This window comes from Podarcis vaucheri, assembly GCF_965113315.1.
Source record: "Podarcis vaucheri genome assembly, chromosome: 2".
NCBI classification, from domain to species: Eukaryota; Metazoa; Chordata; class Lepidosauria; order Squamata; family Lacertidae; genus Podarcis; species Podarcis vaucheri.
This window is the reverse complement of record NC_138760.1, coordinates 371,243-393,590: the sequence shown is the minus strand read 5'-3', so window position 1 is coordinate 393,590 and position 22,348 is coordinate 371,243. Positions and strand designations below refer to the sequence as shown.

General features: G+C 46.8%; 1 protein-coding gene and 1 long non-coding RNA gene across 2 annotated transcripts; one reads left to right on the top strand and one right to left on the bottom strand.

Annotated features, from left to right (window-relative positions):
* The first annotated feature begins 1,047 nt into the window (after positions 1–1,047).
* On the top strand, positions 1,048–7,472 carry LOC309524323 (olfactory receptor 10K2-like). The gene is made up of 2 exons (XM_082208884.1): positions 1,048–1,099; positions 5,522–7,472. The coding sequence occupies exon 2, from the start codon at positions 5,561–5,563 to the stop codon at positions 6,509–6,511; it is 951 nt and encodes a 316-aa protein (XP_082065010.1). The 5' UTR covers positions 1,048–1,099; positions 5,522–5,560; the 3' UTR covers positions 6,512–7,472.
* LOC309524531 lies at positions 1,098–21,962 on the bottom strand. Its single transcript, XR_014215974.1, has 3 exons — positions 21,610–21,962; positions 2,305–2,424; positions 1,098–1,465 (listed from the first exon to the last, which is right to left on the bottom strand). It is a non-coding gene; the product is annotated as an uncharacterized lncRNA (long non-coding RNA).
* Positions 21,963–22,348: the final 386 nt, after the last annotated feature.

Sequence of the window (22,348 nt, the reverse complement as noted above, 5' to 3'; positions counted from 1 at the left end):
TAGATATTCATGGAGTGATAGGGGTGAAGTTAAAAGGAAGGGGGCATTGGCTTACTTGGTTTGCTTGCTTCCCTCCTCTCTCATAGTGCAGGCTACAGTCCACATTGTAAGAAACTCAATGGGACATGTATAGGGTTGTGCAGTTAGTCTCCCATTTACTCCCAATTTATTTTGCTGCATATGTACTTGTAGTCCAGGTTTAAGATATTAGCTGAGGCTAGGGATGGACCAGTTTATCCCCCCACTCCCCCACCCTGACCTTGAAACAAGATTTGTTTTTACTTAAGATTTTCATAATGCAACAAGTTAAGCAGTTTTTGAGTAAATTATATAAAACAACTAGTTTTACAGCATCCCATAAGAGAGAAGAAAGCAGGACTTGAACCTGCTATGCTACATTCTTACTACCATATAATACTGAGTCATGCTCAAGGTTCTCGTATTAATTTACAAGGCCCTTAACAACTTGGGTTCAGGAGACCTTGAAGACCACTTGATTTCTCACAGCTTGCCTCCACGAGGAGCTGTGTTTGGTACTGTGGACCCAATTCTGTGGAATTCTCTCCCACCCGAGACCAGACAGGTTGATCTGCTGGCATGTGATGAACATCTTTTTTTTTTTCTCAGCAGGCATTTAAAGCAAATTTTATGATTTTATAGTTAGTTTTATTTTTCTTTGTTTCTTTTTAACATCAGAGAGCGGCTGTGGTGTTAAGCAGTAAATGAATTGTTGAAATAGAATAAAATAATTCTTTTGGCGAGAGAGACATTTTATCTCAACCTAAGTTATTCACCTTCAGCAGCATGCATCCTGTTCCTATTTTCCTTCTGGACTTCTGGTGGAAAAGGCTGGCAAGATCTCCCTGAGGACCAAACAAATCTATAAATGGCTCAGATAGCTATTCCATCTCTGCAGCAGCCAGCACCTCCTGCTAGTGATGCATGTTCAGATTACAGCAAGCCTTCCTATCTGACCACCTAGACTTATGAATAAACATATTCAGCATGAGAAGAAAAGTTTGTAGTTGCTGATTCTTGATCGAAAAAATGTCCAAACTTCTCAGGAAAAGAATAACGAAACAAATCAGACTTCTGACAGGTAAGGAATTGCAGGGTTTTAAAGTTCTAAAGCAGGACAATGTTTCACAGGAACATAGGAAAGGCCAGAGCATACAGAGCCAGACCATTAGCCCATCTACTTCAGTACTGTAGCCACTGATTGGCAGCAGTTCTCTAGCATTTCAGGCAGGGTTCTCTCCCAGTCCTTCCTGGATGTGTTGGGGACTATTCTGGGACATTTCAGATTCAAAGCAGATGCTCTACTAATGAGCTACAATCCTTCCGCTTTTCAGCTGCAGGAGTTGAGAATCATAAGCTACAGCTAGACTTTGCAGAGACCATTTTTCAGAATGGTCCTTTTTTGAGCCTCTCTTACTTTACTATGTTAAACTCTTCTGATAGTTGCCTGGAAGGGAAAGCAGAGAAAAAATGTGTTTGTATTGCAAACTCAGTTGAAGCAAGATCCACTTTGTGAAAATGCCTGAAAGATATTCAAGGCAGCCTTTCCCAGCTTGAGGCCAACCAAATGTTTTGGACACCAGGTTGGGGGAGCTGGGGCTAAGGATTTGCATAGCCAAGCAACAATGGTGGGAATGGAAAGGGAACGCAGGAGTATACAGTTCCAAGAATTTCTTTTCAGAGCCAGTGTAACTGATGGACTCTCCTTCCTCTGGCAAGTGAATGTGGTGCAAATAAAGTTTTCAAGTTTGTTTGTGACAGATTTGCATAGAGGAAGCTGAAGAATGAGGACAATAAACAGAAGCTGGATGGGGGGTTCCTACATCTACACTTTAAATGTCAAAACTTTGCAAGATTGCTTCCATTTCTAATTAAAAGCTGAAGGCTGCTCTTTATCTGGATGAAGAGTTAGCTGGACCTTTGTAGCAGTTTTGTGACAGTCATCCTAATGAACTGGATATTATGCTATGGTGTCCTGATGCTCTTTGAGGAAGCTGCATGTTCTATAATGAAATATATAGAACACTTAACTAAAAAAACCCCCTCTGGGTGGGTTACACACATGCAGATGTACATGCACACACTTGTGTGTGTATGTAATAAATGCAAAAAATAAACAAAGCTGCCTGCGTTTTTGGACTTTCCTTGGAGACATGGCTAGGGAACTTCTTTTGCAGGCACCTCTCTGTGACACACTTCAAAACTGACCACTGCATAGATCTATAACACCTGCCATACCTCTCCACTGGTTATTTATTTATTTATGTATTTACATTTATATCTCACCTTTCTTCCAAGGAGCTCAAGGTGGGGAACAGGCTTCTCCCTCTCTCCATTCTTGCATCACAGCCACTCATTGAAGCAGGTTATGCTGAGAGATAGTGGGAGCAGTAAGCTTGCTACAACCTGCAATAATCAACCACTTCTTTAAAAAATTAATCCAAAAACATGCAGCCCCTACTCTGTTGTTGTGGGGATCTCATACATCCTACTTAAACAAACGTCCAAATGTGTAGGTGAGTTATTTTTATAGGACAGGAATATAGGAAGTTGTCTTCTACTGAGTCAGACAAGTACTGTTTACAGCAGGGCTTCTCAAACTGAGGTCTGTTGACCACCAGCCATCTATGAGCTTCATTCAGATATTCTGTGACATATCTGTAAAGATACAATTAAAAAACTATACCACATCTAGTAGAATACATTACAATTGCCATAATGGGCAGAAAAATAATTAAGGCTCTATGGGGATAAATGTGTACAACTTTGGTTGGTGTGGCTCTCCAAAGTTTCAGGCAGGTGTCTTGCCTAGCCTTAACTGCAGATGCCAGGGATTTCAACTGGGATCTTCTGCATTTAAAGCAGATGCTCTACCAACTAGTGCTTTTGTTTCAGAAGAACCACTTCCAGATTCTGTGTACAGGGGGATTCCCTTTGCATTGAGGCCATGAAGAAACATAGGAAGCTGGCTTGTACTGAGTCACACCATTGGTCCATCTAGCTTGGCATCACCCACTCTGGCTGGCAGCAGCTCTCGAGAGTTTCAGAGAGCAGACATTCTTAGCCCCATCTGGAGAATGAGCATTGAATCTTCTGCTTGCAGAGCAGATGCTCTACCACTCAGCAAAGAGTCACATGATCTGGTGCTAAGCTCCCGGTCTAGGTCAGGGTGCCATGCTAGCGTCCTGCTCCAAATCCACCCCCATCCCAGCTTTTATTTGGCCTATAGGATGCTGTTTGCAGTAAAGAAGTACTGCCAACCAACTCATACTGTTGTTTGTTATTTTAGTGGGGTTTTTTGCAACACTGTGTTTTTAGTCTGTATAGTGCAATATCTTATATAAAAATGCATATTCAAAGGAAGGAAGGAAGGAAGGAAGGAAGGAAGGAAGGAAGGAAGGAAGGAGCAGGGGAAGGGAAGTGATTTTTGGCAGGAAACAGTTGTGGGTTCCAATCCGGGTTGTGTTTCCCATTAACAGAGGTGTCCGACAGGGTTGTATATTGGCTCCATTCCTGTTCAACTTGTTCATAAGCGATATGAGGACTCCCCTAGTAGAGGCTCAAGAAAGGATTCATGCACCCCGCCTAGCACTTTATCGCTGCCCTTTGTTACTATATGTGGATGACGCAGTCATCCTTTCCTTTTCTAGAGTAGGTCTCAGGAGGGCCTTAAATTTTTTTGGATCATACTGTAACGCAAATTCCCTTACAATTAATTATGGAAAATCTAAGATCCTAATTTTCTCAAAGAGCCGGAAACTCCATAATTGGAGAATTGATGGGAGAGTCATCGAACAAGTCTATAGATTCCAATACTTGGGAGTTTGGTTACAACATAATCTCAGATGGAAGGCCCATGTAGCCTATGTTACAGAGCCAAAGCTATCTCCTTGGCGATCTTGCGATTCTTCTTCACCGATGGGGCCCTTCATATCCCATCGGCGTTGAAAGTCTTCAAGGCCAAGGTGATCCCGACAATTGCCTATGCCATCTCAATTTGGGGGACGTTTGTCAATCTATCTCACCTAGAGGTTATTCAAAATCAGTTTTTAAGAGGGATATTGAAACTGCCCAACTGTGTAAGTAATACAGCGTTACGCATGGAACTTAATACTGTATCCCTGGAAAACGCTCTGTGGAAGCACATACTTTGTCACTGGTTATCTCTATGGCACAATCTCCCAAACTTGTACTTGATACAATGTATGTGGAGAGATGATTTCCAGAGCCCATGGGTAAAAAATTTACAGCTGAAAATTACGGCAATGGGAATCTCCCCATCCAAATTACTAGAGCAGGACATAGTTCCAGCTAAAAGAACAGTAACCTGTAAACTAGAGGAGATGGACTTGCAGCAGAAAATGGTCCTGGGCAATGGTACCTGCTCACCTCTAAACCTTGGTTTATCACCCCTCTTAAGGCTCCCAAACTATTTGAATTCCTTAACTTCTTCGGCTCATAGATATGCCTTTGTAAAGGCAAGATTCAACACCTTCCCATCGAACGTGCTGAGAAATAGATTCTTCAATGGACAGATATCGCTCTTATGTGATTGTAATTGTGGCGCACCGGAATCGTTGCATCACATAATCTTTGATTGTGCTTTTCACTCATTGACCAGGAGCAAGTTTCTTGATCCATATCTAAAGGGAATTGCCGATGATACGAATGAAGCCAAACTGAGATATCTATTAAATGATGATGATCCCCTAAGATCACTCACGGTTGCCAGATTCTTGATCAGCGTCCTATCCCTAAAGAAGAGAAATGGACTCCTGTGCAGCTCGGAAAATCCCTTTTAAACCATGATCTATGTTTTAGGATGTAACTAGGTGAATCACCACTGATGTCTTCTATTAATTTATGAGCAGAGGGTGATGCTTATGTTACAAATTTATTGTAATGTATGATGTTGGTCTTTTGTTTTTGTTCTGCTTTGGTTCTTGTCTGTTTTTTGTAAGTTTTGACGGTTTTAAATTTGGAGGTTCAAGTACATTATGTTGGTACGGGAAACTGTCGTGTGACGGGCCAATGGCTGTAATAAAGATCAATCCAATCCAATCTGGGTTGTGAGCATGGTAGTAGGTCAGGGTTCCAGTTGGCTGATTTCCCTTCAAAATAAGTGACCAGTTTAAGCTCCCCCCACCACCCCGCTTTAGGTTTGAATAATATCACATACCATTTGGTACATGATTTTCCTCTCTGCCCTCCAAAAACCACTACCACCACCAAAAACCCCAAACTGGCTTCCAAATTGCAAAAAGGGGAAAGCGTATGTAAACATTGTAGCAACTGATGATCTGGATGCCTCTGCTAGGGCTGTCACCCAATGATAATGAAATCTTACCTGACTCATCAAATTTGTCTTAACTGATCAATTAAAACTGCATACATTTACTTTTGACTAAAAGAGTAGTTTCGAAGGCAATCTTTTCATCTTTGCCTGTTGCCTCTTGCTAATATTATCCTGTCTTTATTTTATTTTTGTTTCACTCTTGTACAGACTGACAGCAAGCACTGCCTGACAACTATGTAACCTAGGATGGAGCAACATGGGCAGAACAAAAGCCTGGGTGCTGATTTTTTCATGCTGGGATTCAGCACCAATGCAACTTTGCAGTCTCTGTTTTTTGCCTTGTTCCTTGCCATGCATCTTATCACTCTGTCGGGACACTTGGCCATTGTGGTCATAACCTTAGTTGACCCTGCCCTCTACACCCCCATGTATTTTTTCCTGCGCAACCTGTCTTTCATTGAGGTCTGCTACACTCTGGTCATTGTACCCAAAATGTTGGCCAACCTCTTGGCCAAGAGCAGAAGAGTCCCATTGACTGCGTGTGCTGCTCAGATGTATTTCTTCATTGCCCTGGGGGGCACTGAGTGTTTTCTGTTGGCCGTGATGTCCTATGACAGATATGTGGCCATATGCAACCCATTGCGCTACACTCTCATCATGAGCAGGAATCTCTGCATGCGACTCTTGGTGGTAGCCTGCACCAGTGGATTCACAATCTCACTGGGACTTACCATGCTGATTTTCAGCCTACCCTTCTGTGGCTCACATGATATCAACCACTTCTTCTGTGATATCCCACCTGTGCTGTACCTGGCCTGTAGTGACACACATTTCAATGAAGTGGCTGTGTTCCTTGTTTGCATGATGATCTTGCTCATTCCATTCCTGCTTATTCTCATTTCCTATGCATTCATAGCCAATTCCATCTTCAGGATCAAATGTTCTGAAGGCCGGAAGAAGGCCTTCTCCACCTGTTTTGCTCACCTGATTGTGGCTGTGCTCCACTATGGCTGTGCCATCTTCATTTACATCCGCCCTAAAGCTAGCTACTCCCTAGAGCAGGACAAGGTGGTCTCTTTGATCTACACCAATGTCACGCCCATGCTGTACCCCATGATTTACAGCCTCAGAAACAAGGAGGTCAGGGGAGCATTCTGGAGAATATGGGAAAGGAAATTTCCTTCCACTAAAAACTAATGGGGCGTATGCATCTTCACTTTGAAAGATTGCATGGAAGGGTTAGGGAACTGTATGGGATAGGTCCATCCAGTGCTATTGCTGTGACCCACAGCCATGCTCTCACCCAGTTCCCACATGTCTAACTCATATCTGACGATGTGTGCTGTTGCATGTCTTCATCCCCATCTTTCAGCCCAGACACTGAGGTCCAGCTCTGAGGGCCTCTGGTAATTCCCTCATGGCAAGAAGTGAAGTTACAGGGAACCAGGCAGAGGGCCTTCTTGGTAGTGACACCCTCCCTGTGGAATGTCATTCCACCAGATCTTAAGGAGATGAGTAAAATAAAACCCTGGATTTGTTGCGCCAGAGCAAAAGAGTGTTTTAGTCCACTTTCATTATGTAAACCTAAATTTCTGTTATGCATTTGAATCCCTCCCCCCAAATACTCCCAATTGGGAGGCGGCCACTATCAGTACATGGATCTAGGTAGCTGATCTTTACATGCCAAACCTGCCATTTAGGATTAGGAAATTTTAACCTTTTCACATTTCCTTCCCCTTGAGGCTTATGAGATAGAATGATAGAATCATGGAAGGCACCCCAAGTGTAATCTAGCCCAACCCCCTGTAATACAGGAATCTGAGCTTAAGCATTCATGTCAGATGGCCATCCAACCTCAGTTTAATAACGTCCAAGAAGGGAGAGTCCACGACCTCTCATGGGAGTCTGTTCCACTGCTGAACAACTCTTACTGTCAGAAGGTTTTTCTGAATGTTTAGTTGGAATCTCCTTTCTTGCAACTTGAAGCCATTGGTTTGAGTCCTACCCTCTGTCAGGGATTGGACTCCAGGGAACAAAATGGAGGAGGAATGGTGACCACCACCACCCGTTCTCCTGACACTGCAGAAGAAGAGGAATGCAGCAGGGGTTTGAGGAGGGTCACACCTCAGAGTTCGTAAAAAAAAAGAGTTGGAAAGTGTTAGGAGAAGGGGAGGGGGGCAGCCAGCTGACACATTGTCGCTGGAGAGTATTGTTGGAATTCATAGTCCATGTGCAGCTTGGCAAGTGAGCAATTAGTGTCTCAACAGCAGGCTAGGGAGACGGAGCACGGAAGAAATCTGCCTAAAGATAAGAGGACCCAGTAACAGCTCTGTGATTGGCTGAGGTCTCTCATATAGGCAGCATGACCTATGACACTAGTTGTGAGTGGTGTGTGCTGGTGTGTTAGTAGTATTCTGAGTGCTTGGAGAGTTAAGAAGTCGTGTTTGTATCTAGTAAATTGTATATAGCTTGTGAGTTTACTGCTGTGTAAATAAACTACAAGAATCAAGTTACTAGTCATCAGTCTTTGTTCCTGATCATCATTCCTGACTGAGCAATCTCAAGAGTTGTCTAAGAAAAGCTGCAATACTCTGCTAAGCTCTGCTAACAAGAGAAAGCACTTCACCAGTTCGCAGGCTTTAAAGTTTTTGTGGGAATGTTCAGGGATGCAGGAGAGGATATATTGTGTGATCATATCTGTAGTGGTTGGGAGTTACTCGTGCGTAATCCTGCTCCGTTTGAGCATCGGATTGCCTGGTTAAACCCTCCGGACTACGCAGCCCATATTAGCGTGGCTGCCCTTAGTCACTTGTAGAATCTGTCTGTGGGAGTTTCTTAAAGCGTTGCCAACATAAGAGTTGTTTGACGCCCAATCATTTCCGCCTCTCACTGCGCGGGAGTCTCCTGCGCAGGGTGGGCATGGGCAGCGGGGTGCTTAGGCTCTCCTTGCTAACTTCCAATGAAGAGTCCTGGAGCCCCTGCACCTCCCTGTCCCGTTGCTCTCCTGGATCCCTGGTGTTACACTCATTCTCTTCCCCTTCTTCCCGGCTGAGTCTCCCTCTAGCGCTTGGACCTTCCCCTGCAGAATCAGAGACCCTCTCCTTCTCCCGTGCCTCTGATGGCAGTTCCCTGACAATATCCTTATCCAACTTGTGTTAAAAAGTTCCTAATATCAGCAGAGTAAAACATTTCCTTAATCTTAAGTTTGCAACGGTAGCGTTTGCTCAGGTTTGCTAGAACCTCTATAATAATCCCTCTGATAATTTCCCCTTTATTCCCTCTTAGAATCATAGAATCATAGAGTTGGAAGAGACCACAAGGGCCATCGAGTCCAACCCCCTGCCAAGCAGGAAACACCATCAGAGCACTCCTGATATATGGTTGTCAAGCCTCTGCTTAAAGACCTCCAAAGTAGGAGACTCCACCACACTCCTTGGCAGCAAATTCCACTGTCGAACAGCTCTTACTGTCAGGAAGTTCTTCCTAATGTTTAGGTGGAATCTTCTTTCTTGTAGTTTGGATCCATTGCTCCGTGTCCGCTTCTCTGGAGCAGCAGAAAACAACCTTTCTCCCTCCTCTATGTGACATCCTTTTACATATTTGAACATGGCTATCATATCACCCCTTAACCTCCTCTACTCCAGGCTAAACATGCCCAGCTCCCTTAGCCGTTCCTCATAAGGCATCGTTTCCAGGCCTTTGACCATTTTGGTTGCCCTCCTCTGGACACGTTCCAGTTTGTCAGTGTCCTTCTTGAACCGTAGTGCCCAGAACTGGACACAGTACTTCAGGTGAGGTCTGACCAGAGCAGAATACAGTGGCACTATTACTTCCCTTGATCTAGATGCTATACTCCTATTGATGCAGCCCAGAATTGCATTGGCCTTTTTAGCTGCCGCGTCACACTGTTGGCTCATGTCAAGTTTGTGGTCAACCAAGACTCCTAGATCCTTTTCACATGTACTGCTCTCAAGCCAGGTGTCACCCATCTTGTATTTGTGCCTCTCATTTTTTTTTGCCCAAGTGCAATACTTTACATTTCTCCCTGTTAAAATTCATCTTGTTTGTTTTTGCCCAGTTCTCTAATCTGTTAAGGTCGTTTTGAAGTGTGATCCTGTCCTCTGGGGTGTTAGCCCCCCCTCCCAGTTTGGTGTTGTCAGGGTTGCTTCCAGATCCTAGCTCACAGAGGATCACGCCAGCCAGCGATCATTAAATAAAAGTCTTTATTGAGTTACAGTCTCCATTCTCAAGCTGCTGCGCGCAACTCTACGTCTTATGCTTAGATCGGCGAAGCTCCGTCTGAGTCTCCGCCCCTTGTGCACCAACTTAATATCCTAGCCCTGCTCCACCTTTTCCGCCTGACAGTTCTCCTCTGGGTCCCTCTGCCCCCCGGGGTCTCTTCCTTCCGGGATTCTTCTGACGCTGACCCCCCGGACCCTTCTGTCTCCTTGCGCCGGGCTTTAGGACCTGGCTCCCTTTCCGGGCTGCCTACTGCGCCACCTTCCTGTGCATTTGAACTTGGCGCGCACGCCCAACCTTCCACTTTCCGTCTAACCGTCTCTTCGCTCCCCGATGGAGGTGTGGCCACTCCTGACTCGTGCCCTCCCTCCTGTTGTGAGCTGCCAGCGCTTGATCCCTGGCGCCCTTCCTCATCCCTGCTCTCTGGCGGTGACGCTGGTCCCGATTTCCAACTGCTCCCCTCTGAGTCCCCTCTGGCTCTATCTTCCTGGGGTGTCCCCCTAGTCTCCCCCCTTGCCCTGGCCACTGGTGCTCCTTTTTGTGAATCTTCTGATTCACTGGAAAGACTCGGAGATCTCGGGTCGTCGTCATCACTCATCTTTTCTTCTGCCTCCTCCCCCTCGCTCTCTGTTTCCTCCCTTGCCCTCGCCTCTGCTCCTGAACCCCTGACAGGTGTCATCTGCAAATTTGATCAGGATGCCCTTGAGTCCATCATCCAAGTCGTTGATAAAGATGTTGAATAAGATCGGGCCCAAGACAGAACCCTGTGGCACCCCACTAGTCACTCTCCTCCAGGATGAAGAGGAACCATAGATGAGCACCCTTTGGGTTCGGTCAGTAAGCCAGTTACAAATCCACTGAGTGGTAGCATAGTCAAGACCGCATTTTACCAGTTTCTTTACAAGAATATCATGGGGCACCTTGTTAAATGCCTTGCTGAAATCAAGGTAGGCTACATCCACTGCGTTCCCTTCATCTACCAGGCTTGTAATTCTGTCAAAAAACGAGATCAGGTTAGTCTGACATGACTTATTTTTCAGAAATCCATGCTGACTTTTGGTGAGCACAGCATTCCTTTCTAGGTGCTCACAGACTGTTTGCTTAATGATCTGCTCCAGAATCTTCCCTGGTATTGATGTCAGACTGACTGGGCGGTAATTATTTGGGTCCTCTCTTTTCCCCTTTTTGAAAATAGGGACAACATTCGCCCTCCTCCAGTCTGCCGGGACTGCGCCTGATCTCCAGGAATTCTCAAAGATGACTGCCAGTGGTTCTGAGATCACATCTGCCAGTTCTTTTAATACTCTTGGATGCAGTTCATCTGGCCCTGGAGACTTGAATACATCTAAACTAGCCAAGTATTCTTGTACTATCTCCTTAGTTATTCTGGGCTGTGTTTCCTTTGCTGAATCATTTGCTCCAAATTCTTCAGGTCGGGCATTGTTTTCTTTATCGGAGAAGGCTGAGGCAAAGAAGGCATTGAGGAGTTCAGCCCTTTCTGTGTCCCCTGTTTGCATTTCACCATCTTCTCCTCTGAGTGACCCCACTGTTTCTTTGTTCTTCCTTTTGCTACGAACATACCTGTCAGGGAACTGACATCAGAGGGAAAGGAGGTGATAGGGCTCCCAGAGACGGGGAGAGACTCAACAACCAAAGCAGGGACCAGCAGGGGGAGCGCGGGGTCTCTGGAGGAGGATCTCAGTAATACTGAGAGAGACGCAGCAACGCAGGCAGGAAGCAGGGGAGAGAAAGGGGTGAGAGACACGTCCAGCGAAAATAGTGGGGAGGTGTCAGAAGCAACTGCAGGGAGACCCATGCTTCGTCGGAAGCTGTCACGTCGTGAGTCCAGGAGACGTGTTTCCGTTAAGGAACTTCTTTGTTGGAGGCGTTTCCGCAAACAGCCACTGTCGGACTCTAATAGTGACTAGAGCAGACATGTCTGAGGAGCTCTGTCACACACAGAGGTTTGTGGGGCCGCACAAACTCTGAAGGGGCACCATTTTAAGCACAAGCAGCTAATCATCCCCTGATAGCAGTCCGACAGTCTCTGTACGCTGCCTGTGCAGGAGAAAGCATCATGAGCGACCCAGCCGGAGCAGCAGGGGGAGGAGCTGATCCAAGCTTGGAAGAAAGATACCGAGCATTGGAGGTCCAACTGGCGCTGCAGACGGCGAGGCTCGAGGAGAGGAGGGCTCAAGATGCAGACAAGAAGGGGAGAACCACTCAGTTCCCCAGAAAGGTACCAGGATTGGTGCAGAAGTTTGGGGGGGACCCCAAGGATTACCATGCCTTTAGGACTGAAATGCAATATGCCCTGAATGTCCAGTTTGATGAGTTCCCTGATGAGGAATCTCGAGTTGCTTTTGTAATTGGGCATCTTGAGAAGGGCGCGCGAGACTGGGTTCGACCCCTGATGGCAACGCACAACGATATCCTAAAGGACACTATGAAATTCTTTCGTGCAATGGATATCATGTTTTCCAGCGACATTGAGGAAGGGGTGGTGCGCAGACAGTTAATGGCTTGCAAGCAGGGAAGCAGATCTGTCCGTGAGTACTGGACTGAATTTACCATGCTGATTCACAGATTGGGGTGGGATTTATCGGCAGCACCCATTCAGATGCTATTTGAAGAAGGTCTTTCTTCAGCTGTGAAAGACGAGCTGGCCAGGAGCCCCAGGGCGGTGTCTATGGATCAGCTGACCAAATCTGCGCTGACCATTGGAGCGCGCCAGGAGGCAAGAGCCTTGGAGAGGCGGGAAGGGAGAGGGGAACGTTGGAAGGAGTTACGCATTCCAGACATTCCTGAGCCAGCTTTCCCGCCGGCAGAGCCGATGGAAATCGGAACAGCCCGCGCGCGCGCAGTTTCAAAGCCCAGTGAGGGGGCGAAGAAGGAGGGAAAGGGAGCCCGGAAATGCTATCTCTGCCAACAGCCAGGCCACTTTGCCAGAGTCTGCCCCCAGAGGAAGGAATGGCAAGGAATGGTGGGAGCTGTTGAGGGGGAAGAGCAGGGAGAAACGGAGCAGGTAAAAGCCAACGCCTGGTTGCCATCAGGGCACTGCAGCCAGGCCAAAGAGCAGTGAAAGTGCCCCTTCCCCAAGTGCCAGTGCCAGAAGCTCCTCGACCTGCTCTAGTGATTGAAGTGTCGCTAGAGCTGCAAAATGGACACCCCCTAAAAATAAAGGCACTGTTGGACTCAGGCAGCTCCTGCAATTTTATGAGCAAGGAGTTTGCTGCTGAACACCAGATACAGACTATCCCTTTAAGCAACCCCCTGCAGGTGACCACGATCGATGGCAGGGAACTGTTGGGAGGAGGAGTCAGCTTGCAGACCATCCCAATGATAATGAGGGTGGCAAGGCACACAGAACTGATAGCGTTTAATGTGGCCACCTTGGGAGGTGCTCCCATTATTTTGGGAATGAGCTGGCTAGCCCTACATGATCCGCTGGTGGGCTGGCATCAAAGAGTGGTTTCCTTCGGTTCCGCACATTGCTTAGAACACTGCAGGGGGAAAAAGGGGTCAGCAGGGGCCCAAGCCACCCTGGCAGGGACTGAAGTAATGGAGAAGGGGAAGGTGCCACCACAGTATGCTGATCTCAGCGACGTGTTCAGCGAGAAGGAAGCTGACCAACTACCTCCGCATAGACCCTTTGATTGCCAGATCAATTTACTCCCCGGAGCACAGCTTCCTGTAGGCAAGTTGTATGCCATGTCAGACAGGGAAATGCAGGAGTTGCGAGCGTTCATTGACAAGAACCTGAAGAGAGGCTTCATCAGAGAGTCCAAGGCAGCGGGGGGTAGCCCAGTGTTTTTTGTGGACAAAAAACACACGGACAAGCCGAGGCTGGTATGTGACTTTCGGGCCTTAAATGCAGTGACCGAGCCGGCGGCTTTTCCTATGCCCAGGATTGATGATATTTTGACCAGGGTGCGGAAGGGAAAGATTTTTACAAAGCTGGACCTAAGGGGGGCGTACAACCTGATACGTATAAGGAAAGGGGATGAATGGAAGACCACCATGTTCACCCCTTTGGGGGCATTTGAATACTTAGTTATGCCTTTTGGATTACAAACAGGCTCCGCGTGTTTTCAAGCTTTCATGAACCACGTACTGGGGCCTTTGCTCTACAAGAATTGCGTGGCCTTCTTAGATGACGTGTTGGTGTATTCGGAGAATGAGGAGCAACATGTGAGAGACGTCAGAGAAGTGTTGAGCAGGCTGCAAGCCAACAGACTGTGGGTGAAACTGGAGAAGTGTCAGTTTCATACCAAGGAGGTGGAATTCCTGGGGTACCGCTTGTCAGATAAGGGGTTGGCCATGGACCCCGGCAAGGTTCAAGCGGTGCTGGAATGGAAAACACCCAAGACCAAGAAGGATGTGCAGAGGTTCCTAGGGTTTGGAAACTTTTATCGTAAGTTCATCCGAAACTTCGCCCACCTGACGGCGCCCATCACGGACTGTCTCAGCAGCAAAAAGAAGTTTGTTTGGACGGGGGAGGCGGAGCGAGCGTTTGAGGAACTGAAAAGGGCCTTCGCCTCTGACGAACAACTTCTACATGTGGATTTACAAAAAAAGCTGAGGGTCGAAACAGACGCGTCGGACAGAGCCATAGGGGCGGTGCTTCTTCTGCAGCCGGGGAAGGAGGGGTCAGAGTGGCGACCGTGTGCCTTCTTTTCGCGAAAGCTGAACAAGTCTGAGAGGAACTACACGGTGTACGACCGGGAACTTCTTGCAATTTATGAGGCCTTCCGGAGATGGAGGCACCTACTAATTGGTGCACAACAGAAGGTGCAAGTGTGCACGGACCATAAGAATCTAGAGTATTGGAGAACTGCGCGAGTGCTCAACCAACGGCAGTTGAGATGGGCCCAGGAGTTCTCCAAATTTAACTTTGAGATTTGTTACGTACCAGGCCCGGAGAACGTTAGGGCGGACGCTCTCTCACGCAAACCTGAATATTTGGAGGGAGAGGGTGCACCCGAAGAGACCCATGTCATTCCCGAGGACCGCTGGGTGTGTGGGGCGGCATTGGTGGGGCAAAGGGAACTGGTAGAGGGAACGGGGCAGGATGAATACGCCCAGGACAAACTCAGGAGTCTTAGGAGGGAGGGAGACAAACCCGGGGGTTTTGAGGAGAGAAATGGGGCGTTGTACTACAAGGGAGCGTTATACATACCTGAAGGGGAATTGAGGGAAAAGGTACTCAAGCAACTGCACGATAACCCCACAGCAGGGCATTTTGGGCAACACAAAACCATGTGGCTGGTTACCAGGGAATTCTGGTGGCCCAAGGTTAGGGAAGATGTACGGGAGTATGTGAGAGGGTGTGACCGATGCCAACGAGCCAAGGGGGAGAGGCGGGCGCCGGCAGGTTTATTAGAACCACTACCCACGCCGGAAAGACCGTGGGAGGCAGTGGCAATAGATTTCATGACTGATCTGCCCAGGTCCAAAGGGAAAACAGCCATTATGGTGGTGGTAGATCTGTTAACCAAGATGGCACACTTTATAGCCTGCTCACATGCGGTCACAGCAGAAGAAACCGCCAAATTGTTTGTGGAAAATGTGTTTAGGTTGCATGGCGCCCCCTTGAGGGTGGTTTCGGACCGAGGGAAACAATTTACTTCCAGGTTCTGGAGGAAGCTCATGAGCTTACTGCATGTAGAGGTTAATTTCTCTACTGCCCGTCATCCAGAAACCAACGGGCAGGCGGAAAGAGCTAATGGTGTCCTCCAGCAATATTTGAGGTGTTATGTTAATGACAGAGAGAATGATTGGGTGGAGAAGCTGGCGTTGGCAGAATTTGCTTACAACAATGCAGAGAACGTGTCCACGGGGATGAGCCCTTTTTTGGCCAATCACGGGTGTCATCCCCGAGCCTTCCCAGGGGGGGAGGGGGAGAACTGGAGCGTTCCAGCAGCAGAACAGTTCGTTGAAGAAATGGAAGCGATCCATCGCCAACTCCAACTTAATTTAAACCGGGCGAAGGAGGAATATAAGAGGCAGGCAGACAAAACCAGAAGGGAAGGGGAAAGCATTAGGGTGGGAGACCAGGTGTGGCTGTCCACCCAAGGGTTACCATTTAAAGGAGGTTGTAAGAAGTTAAGACCCAAAAGACTGGGTCCATTTGAAGTCACGCAACAGGTCAACCCAGTGGCTTTCAGACTCCGGTTACCGAACCACATGAAGTTGCACCCAGTGTTCCACAGATCGTTGCTGTCACCGTATATAGGGGACAGAGAGGGGAGGGTCAATAGGGGACCAGCGATGGAGGAAAAAGAACACAGCTACCATGTAGCGGAGATTCTAGATTCCAGGTGGAAGGGAGAGCAAGTAGAGTATTTGGTAATGTGGGAAGGGGAAACGGAGTCGGAAAACACCTGGGTCAGGGCAGAGGATGTAGATGACGAGGTTCTAATTGAAACTTTTCATCAGAGATTCCCTTGTAAACCCCAGCCAGTGGCGAGGTTCCGGAGGGAATACTTCGCCACCACCGACGAAGAAGAGGAGTTGGAGGGGTTCTCTGATTCCGAGGTGGAGGAGGATTCAGCGAGTCGGAACGAAGACCGATGGAGGGAAATGTTCGAGACGTCTGAAGATGAAGAGGATTCGTTTCGGGGTTTCAGCTCCTCACCGCCCAGAGGAGAGGGAGGGGGCGGGGGGGAAGGGGGCCCTGGAGGGGAGGTGGATGTCAGGGAACTGACATCAGAGGGAAAGGAGGTGATAGGGCTCCCAGAGACGGGGAGAGACTCAACAGCCAAAGCAGGGACCAGCAGGGGGAGCGCGGGGTCTCTGGAGGAGGATCTCAGTAATACTGAGAGAGACGCAGCAACGCAGGCAGGAAGCAGGGGAGAGAAAGGGGTGAGAGACACGTCCAGCGAAAATAGTGGGGAGGTGTCAGAAGCAACTGCAGGGAGACCCATGCTTCGTCGGAAGCTGTCACGTCGTGAGTCCAGGAGACGTGTTTCCGTTAAGGAACTTCTTTGTTGGAGGCGTTTCCGCAAACAGCCACTGTCGGACTCTAATAGTGACTAGAGCAGACATGTCTGAGGAGCTCTGTCACACACAGAGGTTTGTGGGGCCGCACAAACTCTGAAGGGGCACCATTTTAAGCACAAGCAGCTAATCATCCCCTGATAATACCCATAAAAGCTTTTTGTTGCTTTTAACCTCTCTAGCAAGCCTGAGTTCATTCTGTGCTTTAGCTTTTCTGGCTTTGTGTCTACATGTGCTGGCTATTTGTTTGAATTCCTCTTTGGTGGTTTCCCCCCTTTTCCATTTTTTGTACACATCCTTTTTTAATCTTAACTCAGTTAAAAGTTCTTTAGATAGCCACCCTGGCTTCTTTAGGCACCTTTCATGTTTCCGTCTCATTGGTATTGCCTGAAGTTGTGCTTTTACTATCTCCCTCTTAACAGACTCCCAGCCATCATGAACTCCCTTTCCTTTTAGTATTACTGTCCATGGGATCTCACCCAGCACTTCCCTAAGTTTTATGAAGTCGGCTTTCTTAAAATCAAGAAATTGAGTCCTAGTATGCTTGGCTGCTCCTTTCCGCTGTATAGTAAACTTCAGAAGAGCATGATCACTCGCGCCTAATGATCCTTCCACTTCTACCCCACTAACCAGGTCATCAACATTGGTTAGGACCAGATCTAAATGGCTGTTCCTCTTGTTGCTTCTCCCACTTTCTGGACAATGAAGTTGTTTGCAAGGCCAGTGAGGAATCTGTTTGACCTTATGCTCTTGGCTGAGTTTGACATCCAACAAATATCCGGGTAATTGAATTCCCCCATTACTACTATCTCCCTTCCTTTTGCATGTTTGGCCATCTGTTCCAGGAAGGCATAATCTATGTCCTCCGTTTGGCTTGGGGATCTATAGTAAACTCCCACAATGTTGTTGTTGTTTAGTCGTTTAGTCGTGTCCGACTCTTCGTGACCCCATGGACCAGAGCACGCCAGGCACTTCTGTCCTCCACTGCCTCCCGCAGTTTGATCAAACTCATGCTGGTAGCTTCAAGAACACCATCCAACCATCTCATTCTCTGTTGTCCCCTTCTCCTTGTGCCCTCCATCTTTCCCAACATCAGGGTCTTTTCCAGGGAGTCTTCTCTTCTCATGAGGTGGCCAAAGTATTGGAGCCTCAGCTTCACGATCTGTCCTTCCAGTGAGCGCTCAGGGCTGATTTCCTTCAGAATGGAGAGGTTTGATCTTCTTGCAGTCCATGGGACTCTCAAGAGTCTCCTCCAGCACCATAATTCAAAAGCATGAATTCTTCGGCGATCAGCCTTCTTTATGGTCCAGCTCTCACTTCCATACATCACTACTGGGAAAACCATGGCTTTTACTATACGGACCTTTGTTGGCAAGGTGATGTCTCTGCTTTTTAAGATTTTGTCTAGGTTTGCCATCGCCTTTCTCCCAAGGAGCAGGCGTCTTTTAATTTCGTGACTGCTGTCACCATCTGCACTGATCATGGAGCCCAAGAAAGTAAAATCTCTCACTGCCTCCATTTCTTCCCCTTCTATTTGCCAGGAGGTGATGGGCCCAGTGGCCATGATCTTCGTTTTTTTGATGTTGAGCTTCAGACCATATTTTGCGCTCTCCTCTTTCACCCTCATTAAAAGGTTCTTTAATTCCTCTTCACTTTCTGCCATCAAGGTTGTGTCATCTGCATATCTGAGGTTGTTGATATTTCTTCCGGCAATCTTAATTCCGGCTTGGGATTCATCCAGCCCAGCCTTTCGCATGATGAATTCTGCATATAAGTTAAATAAGCAGGGAGACAATATACAGCCTTGCCGTACTCCTTTCCCAATTTGGAACCAATCAGTTGTTCCATATCCAGTTCTAACTGTAGCTTCTTGTCCCACATAGAGATTTCGCAGGAGACAGATGAGGTGATCAGGCACTCCCATTTCTTTAAGAACTTGCCATAGTTTGCTGTGGTCAACACAGTCAAAGGCTTTTGCATAGTCAATGAAGCAGAAGTAGATGTCTTTCTGGAACTCTCTAGCTTTCTCCATTATCCAGCGCATGTTTGCAATTTGGTCTCTGGTTCCTCTGCCTCTTCTAAATCCAGCTTGCACTTCTGGGAGTTCTCGGTCCACATACTGCTTGAGCCTTCCTTGTAGAATTTTAAGCATAACCTTGCTAGCGTGTGAAATGAGTGCAATTGTGCGGTAGTTGGAGCATTCTTTGGCACTGCCTTTCTTTGGGATTGGGATGTAGACTGATCTTCTCCAATCCTCTGGCCACTGCTGAGTTTTCCAAACTTGCTGGCATATTGAGTGTAGCACCTTAACAGCATCATCTTTTAAAATTTTAAACAGTTCAGCTGGAATACCATCACTTCCACTGGCCTTGTTATTTGCAGTGCTTTCTAAGGCCCATTTGACTTCACTCTCCAGGATGTCTGGCTCAAGGTCAGCAACCACACTACCTGGGGTGTACGAGACATCCATATCTTTCTGGTATAATTCCTTTGTGTATTCTTGCCACCTCTTCTTGATGTCTTCTGCTTCAGTTAGGTCTTTACCACTTTTGTCCTTTATTATGGTAATCTTTGTACGAAATGTTCCTTTCATATTTCCGATTTTCTTGAACAGATCTCTGGTTCTCCCCATTCTGTTGCTTTCCTCTATTTCTTTGCATTGCTCGTTTAAGAAGGCCTTCTTGTCTCTCCTTGCTATTCTTTGGAAATCTGCATTCAATTTCTTGTATCTTTCATTATCTCCCTCACATTTTGCTTGCCTTCTCTCCTCCGCTATTTGTAAGGCCTTGTTGGACAGCCACTTTGCTTTCTTGCATTTCTTTTTCATTGGGATGGTTTTAGTTGCTGCCTCCTGTATAATGTTGCGAGCCTCCACCCATAGTTCTTCAGGCACTCTGTCCAGCAAATCTAAATCCTTAAACCTGTTCCTCACTTCCACTGTGTATTCATAAGGGATTTGGTTTAGATTGTATCTTACCTGTCCAGTGGTTTTTCCTACTTTCTTCAGTTTAAGCTCAAATTTTGCTATAAGAAGCTGATGATCTGAGCCACAGTCAGCTCCAGGTCTTGTTTTTGCTGACTGTATAGAGCTTCTCCATCTTTGGCTGCAGAGAATATAATCAATCTGATTTCGATGTTGCCCATCTGGGGATGTCCATGTGTAGAGTCGTCTCTTGTGTTGTTGGAAAAGCGTGTTTGTGATGACCAGCTTGTTCTCTTGGCAGAACTCTATTAGCCTTTGCCCTGCTTCGTTTTGATCTCCAAGGCCAAACTTGCCAGTTGTTCCTTTTATCTCTTGATTCCCTACTTTAGCATTCCAATCCCCTATAATGAGCAGAACATCCTTCTTTGGTGTCACTTCTATAAGGTCTTGTAAGTCTTCATAGAATTGGTCAATTTCAGTTTCTTCAGCACCAGTAGTTGGTGCATAAACTTGGATTACTGTGATGTTAAAAGGTCTGCCTTGGATTCGTATCGAGATCATTCTATCATTTTTGAGACTGCATCCCAGTACAGCTTTCGCCACTCTTTTGTTGACTATGAGGGCCACTCCATTTCTCTTACGGGTTTCTTGCCCACAGTAGTAGATATGATAGTCATCCGAACTGAATTCGCCCATTCCCGTCCATTTTAGCTCACTGATGCCCAGGATGTCAATATTTATTCTTGCCATCTCATTTTTGACCACATCCAACTTACCCAGGTTCATGGTTCTTACATTCCAGGTTCCTATGCAATATTTTTCTTTACAGTATTGGACTTTCCTTTTGCTTCCATGCATATCTGCAACTGAGCATCCTTTCGGCTTTGGCCCAGCCGCTTCATCAGCTCTGGATCTACTTGTACTTGTCCTCCGCTGTTCCCCAGTAGCATGTTGGACACCTTCCGACCTGAGGGGCTCATCTTCCAGCGTCATAACTTTTATATGCCTGTTGTCTTTGTCCATGGAGTTTTCTTGGCAGGGATACTGGAGTGGCTTGCCGGTTCCTACTCCAGGTGGATCACGTTTGGTCAAAACTCTCCACTATGACCTGTTCATCTTGGGTGCCCTGCTCGGCATAGTTCATAGCTTCTCTGAGTTCTTCAAGCCCCTTCGCCACGGCAAGGCAGTGATCCATTAAGGGGATCACTCCCACAATGAACTCCCACAATGAGGTCTCTGTTATTCTTCTCTCCCTTAATTTTGACCCAAATGCTCTCACTTTGGCTTTGAGGTTCTAAATCTTGGATCTCTTCACAGGTATACACATCCCTGACATATAACGCCACTCCTCCTCCTTTCTTGTCTGGTCTGTTTCTCTGAAATAGATTGTATCCCCCCATTATTACATTCCAATCGTGGGACTTATCCCACCAGGTTTCAGTGATGCCTATTATGTCATATTTAGTTTGCTGTACCAAGAGCTCAAGCTCATCTTGTTTATTTCCCATGCTTTGCGCATTAGTGTACAGACATTGAAGTCCATTAATCATTCCCCCGTGTCTCTTATTTAAGGATTTTTCCTCCCACCACTAGGTCTGCGTGCTGTTTGCTCCATTTGGTCTATGACATTTGGATGATCATCTTCATCAATTGATAGACTCCTACCTTCAGGAGCACTGTCTCCCTCCCCCACATTAGTCAGTTTAAAGCCCTCCTGTTGAGATTTCTGGTAAAAACATTTCTCCCAACCGTTGTGAGGTGCAGCCCATCACTTGCCAGAAGTCCATCTTCAAGAAACTGCAGTCCGTGATCTAAGAATCCAAACTGTTCTTGTTTACACCATTTGCGAAGCCAGCTGTTCACTTCCACTATTTTCCCCACTCTCCCTGGGTCACGTCGTTCAACTGGGAGGACAGATGATATGACAATTTGTGCATTTAATTGCTTCAATTTCATGCCCAGAGTCTCGTAGTCTCTTTTGATCTTCTGGAGGCTATTGCTTGCAGTGTCATTGGTTCCCACATGAACCAAGAGGAAGGGGTATTTGTCATTTCTATGACAAATAATTTCTATACCTCTTAAAATACAAGACATGACACAGTCTTTTACAAAAGTATAAAAAGAGTTTACTCACATTCTGTTCACATCAGATCTCAGAAAGGCAGACAGCTTGATAAAGTAATATACATTTGGATTCTATCTTATAAAAAGATAGTCCCTTTGTCCTCTCTTGGCTGGGAGCCAAGAGGGCATCTTTAGATGTTGCTTCTTCGAAGGAAGAGAAGAGAGAGATAGAGATGGCTGCCCCTGCCCTGTGCTTTTGTCATTACCTGCACTGGTGAGGCCACACCCACCTCTAGTCACATGCGGAGGAAGTCTGTCCCAGGAAGTTTACCTGCTGGCTGGACAAACATCCCTCCCCATGTCTAAACATGAACACTCTAGGAATGTTGTAATTGACTGCTCCTGTGTTTTACACCCCAAAGTTTTAACAAGTATTTCTGACCCCCCCCTTCTCCCAGAACTCAGTGTTCGTTGAGAGTGCAGGAACAAAGGACTCAGAGACAACTGAGCTCGAGTGGCCACCGTAAGGGGAACTGCTGTTGCTAGGAAGGAGGGAGGAGGAGCTCAGTTGGAGAAACGCCATGATTAGGGTAGATGGCGTTCTTTTGCCTCTTGTTGTTATGAATGAACAAAATCTTGTTCTTGTTTACTCTGTTTGTTGCTGCCACTGGGGAAGGAATAGAATTCCTGAAGCCCTGATACCCTCCAGAGCAGGAGAAAACAAGTATGCTCCCTCCTCCATGTGATAGCCCTTAAGATATTTGAAGATGGCAATCTCATTTCCTCTCAGTCCTCTTTTCCAGGCTAAA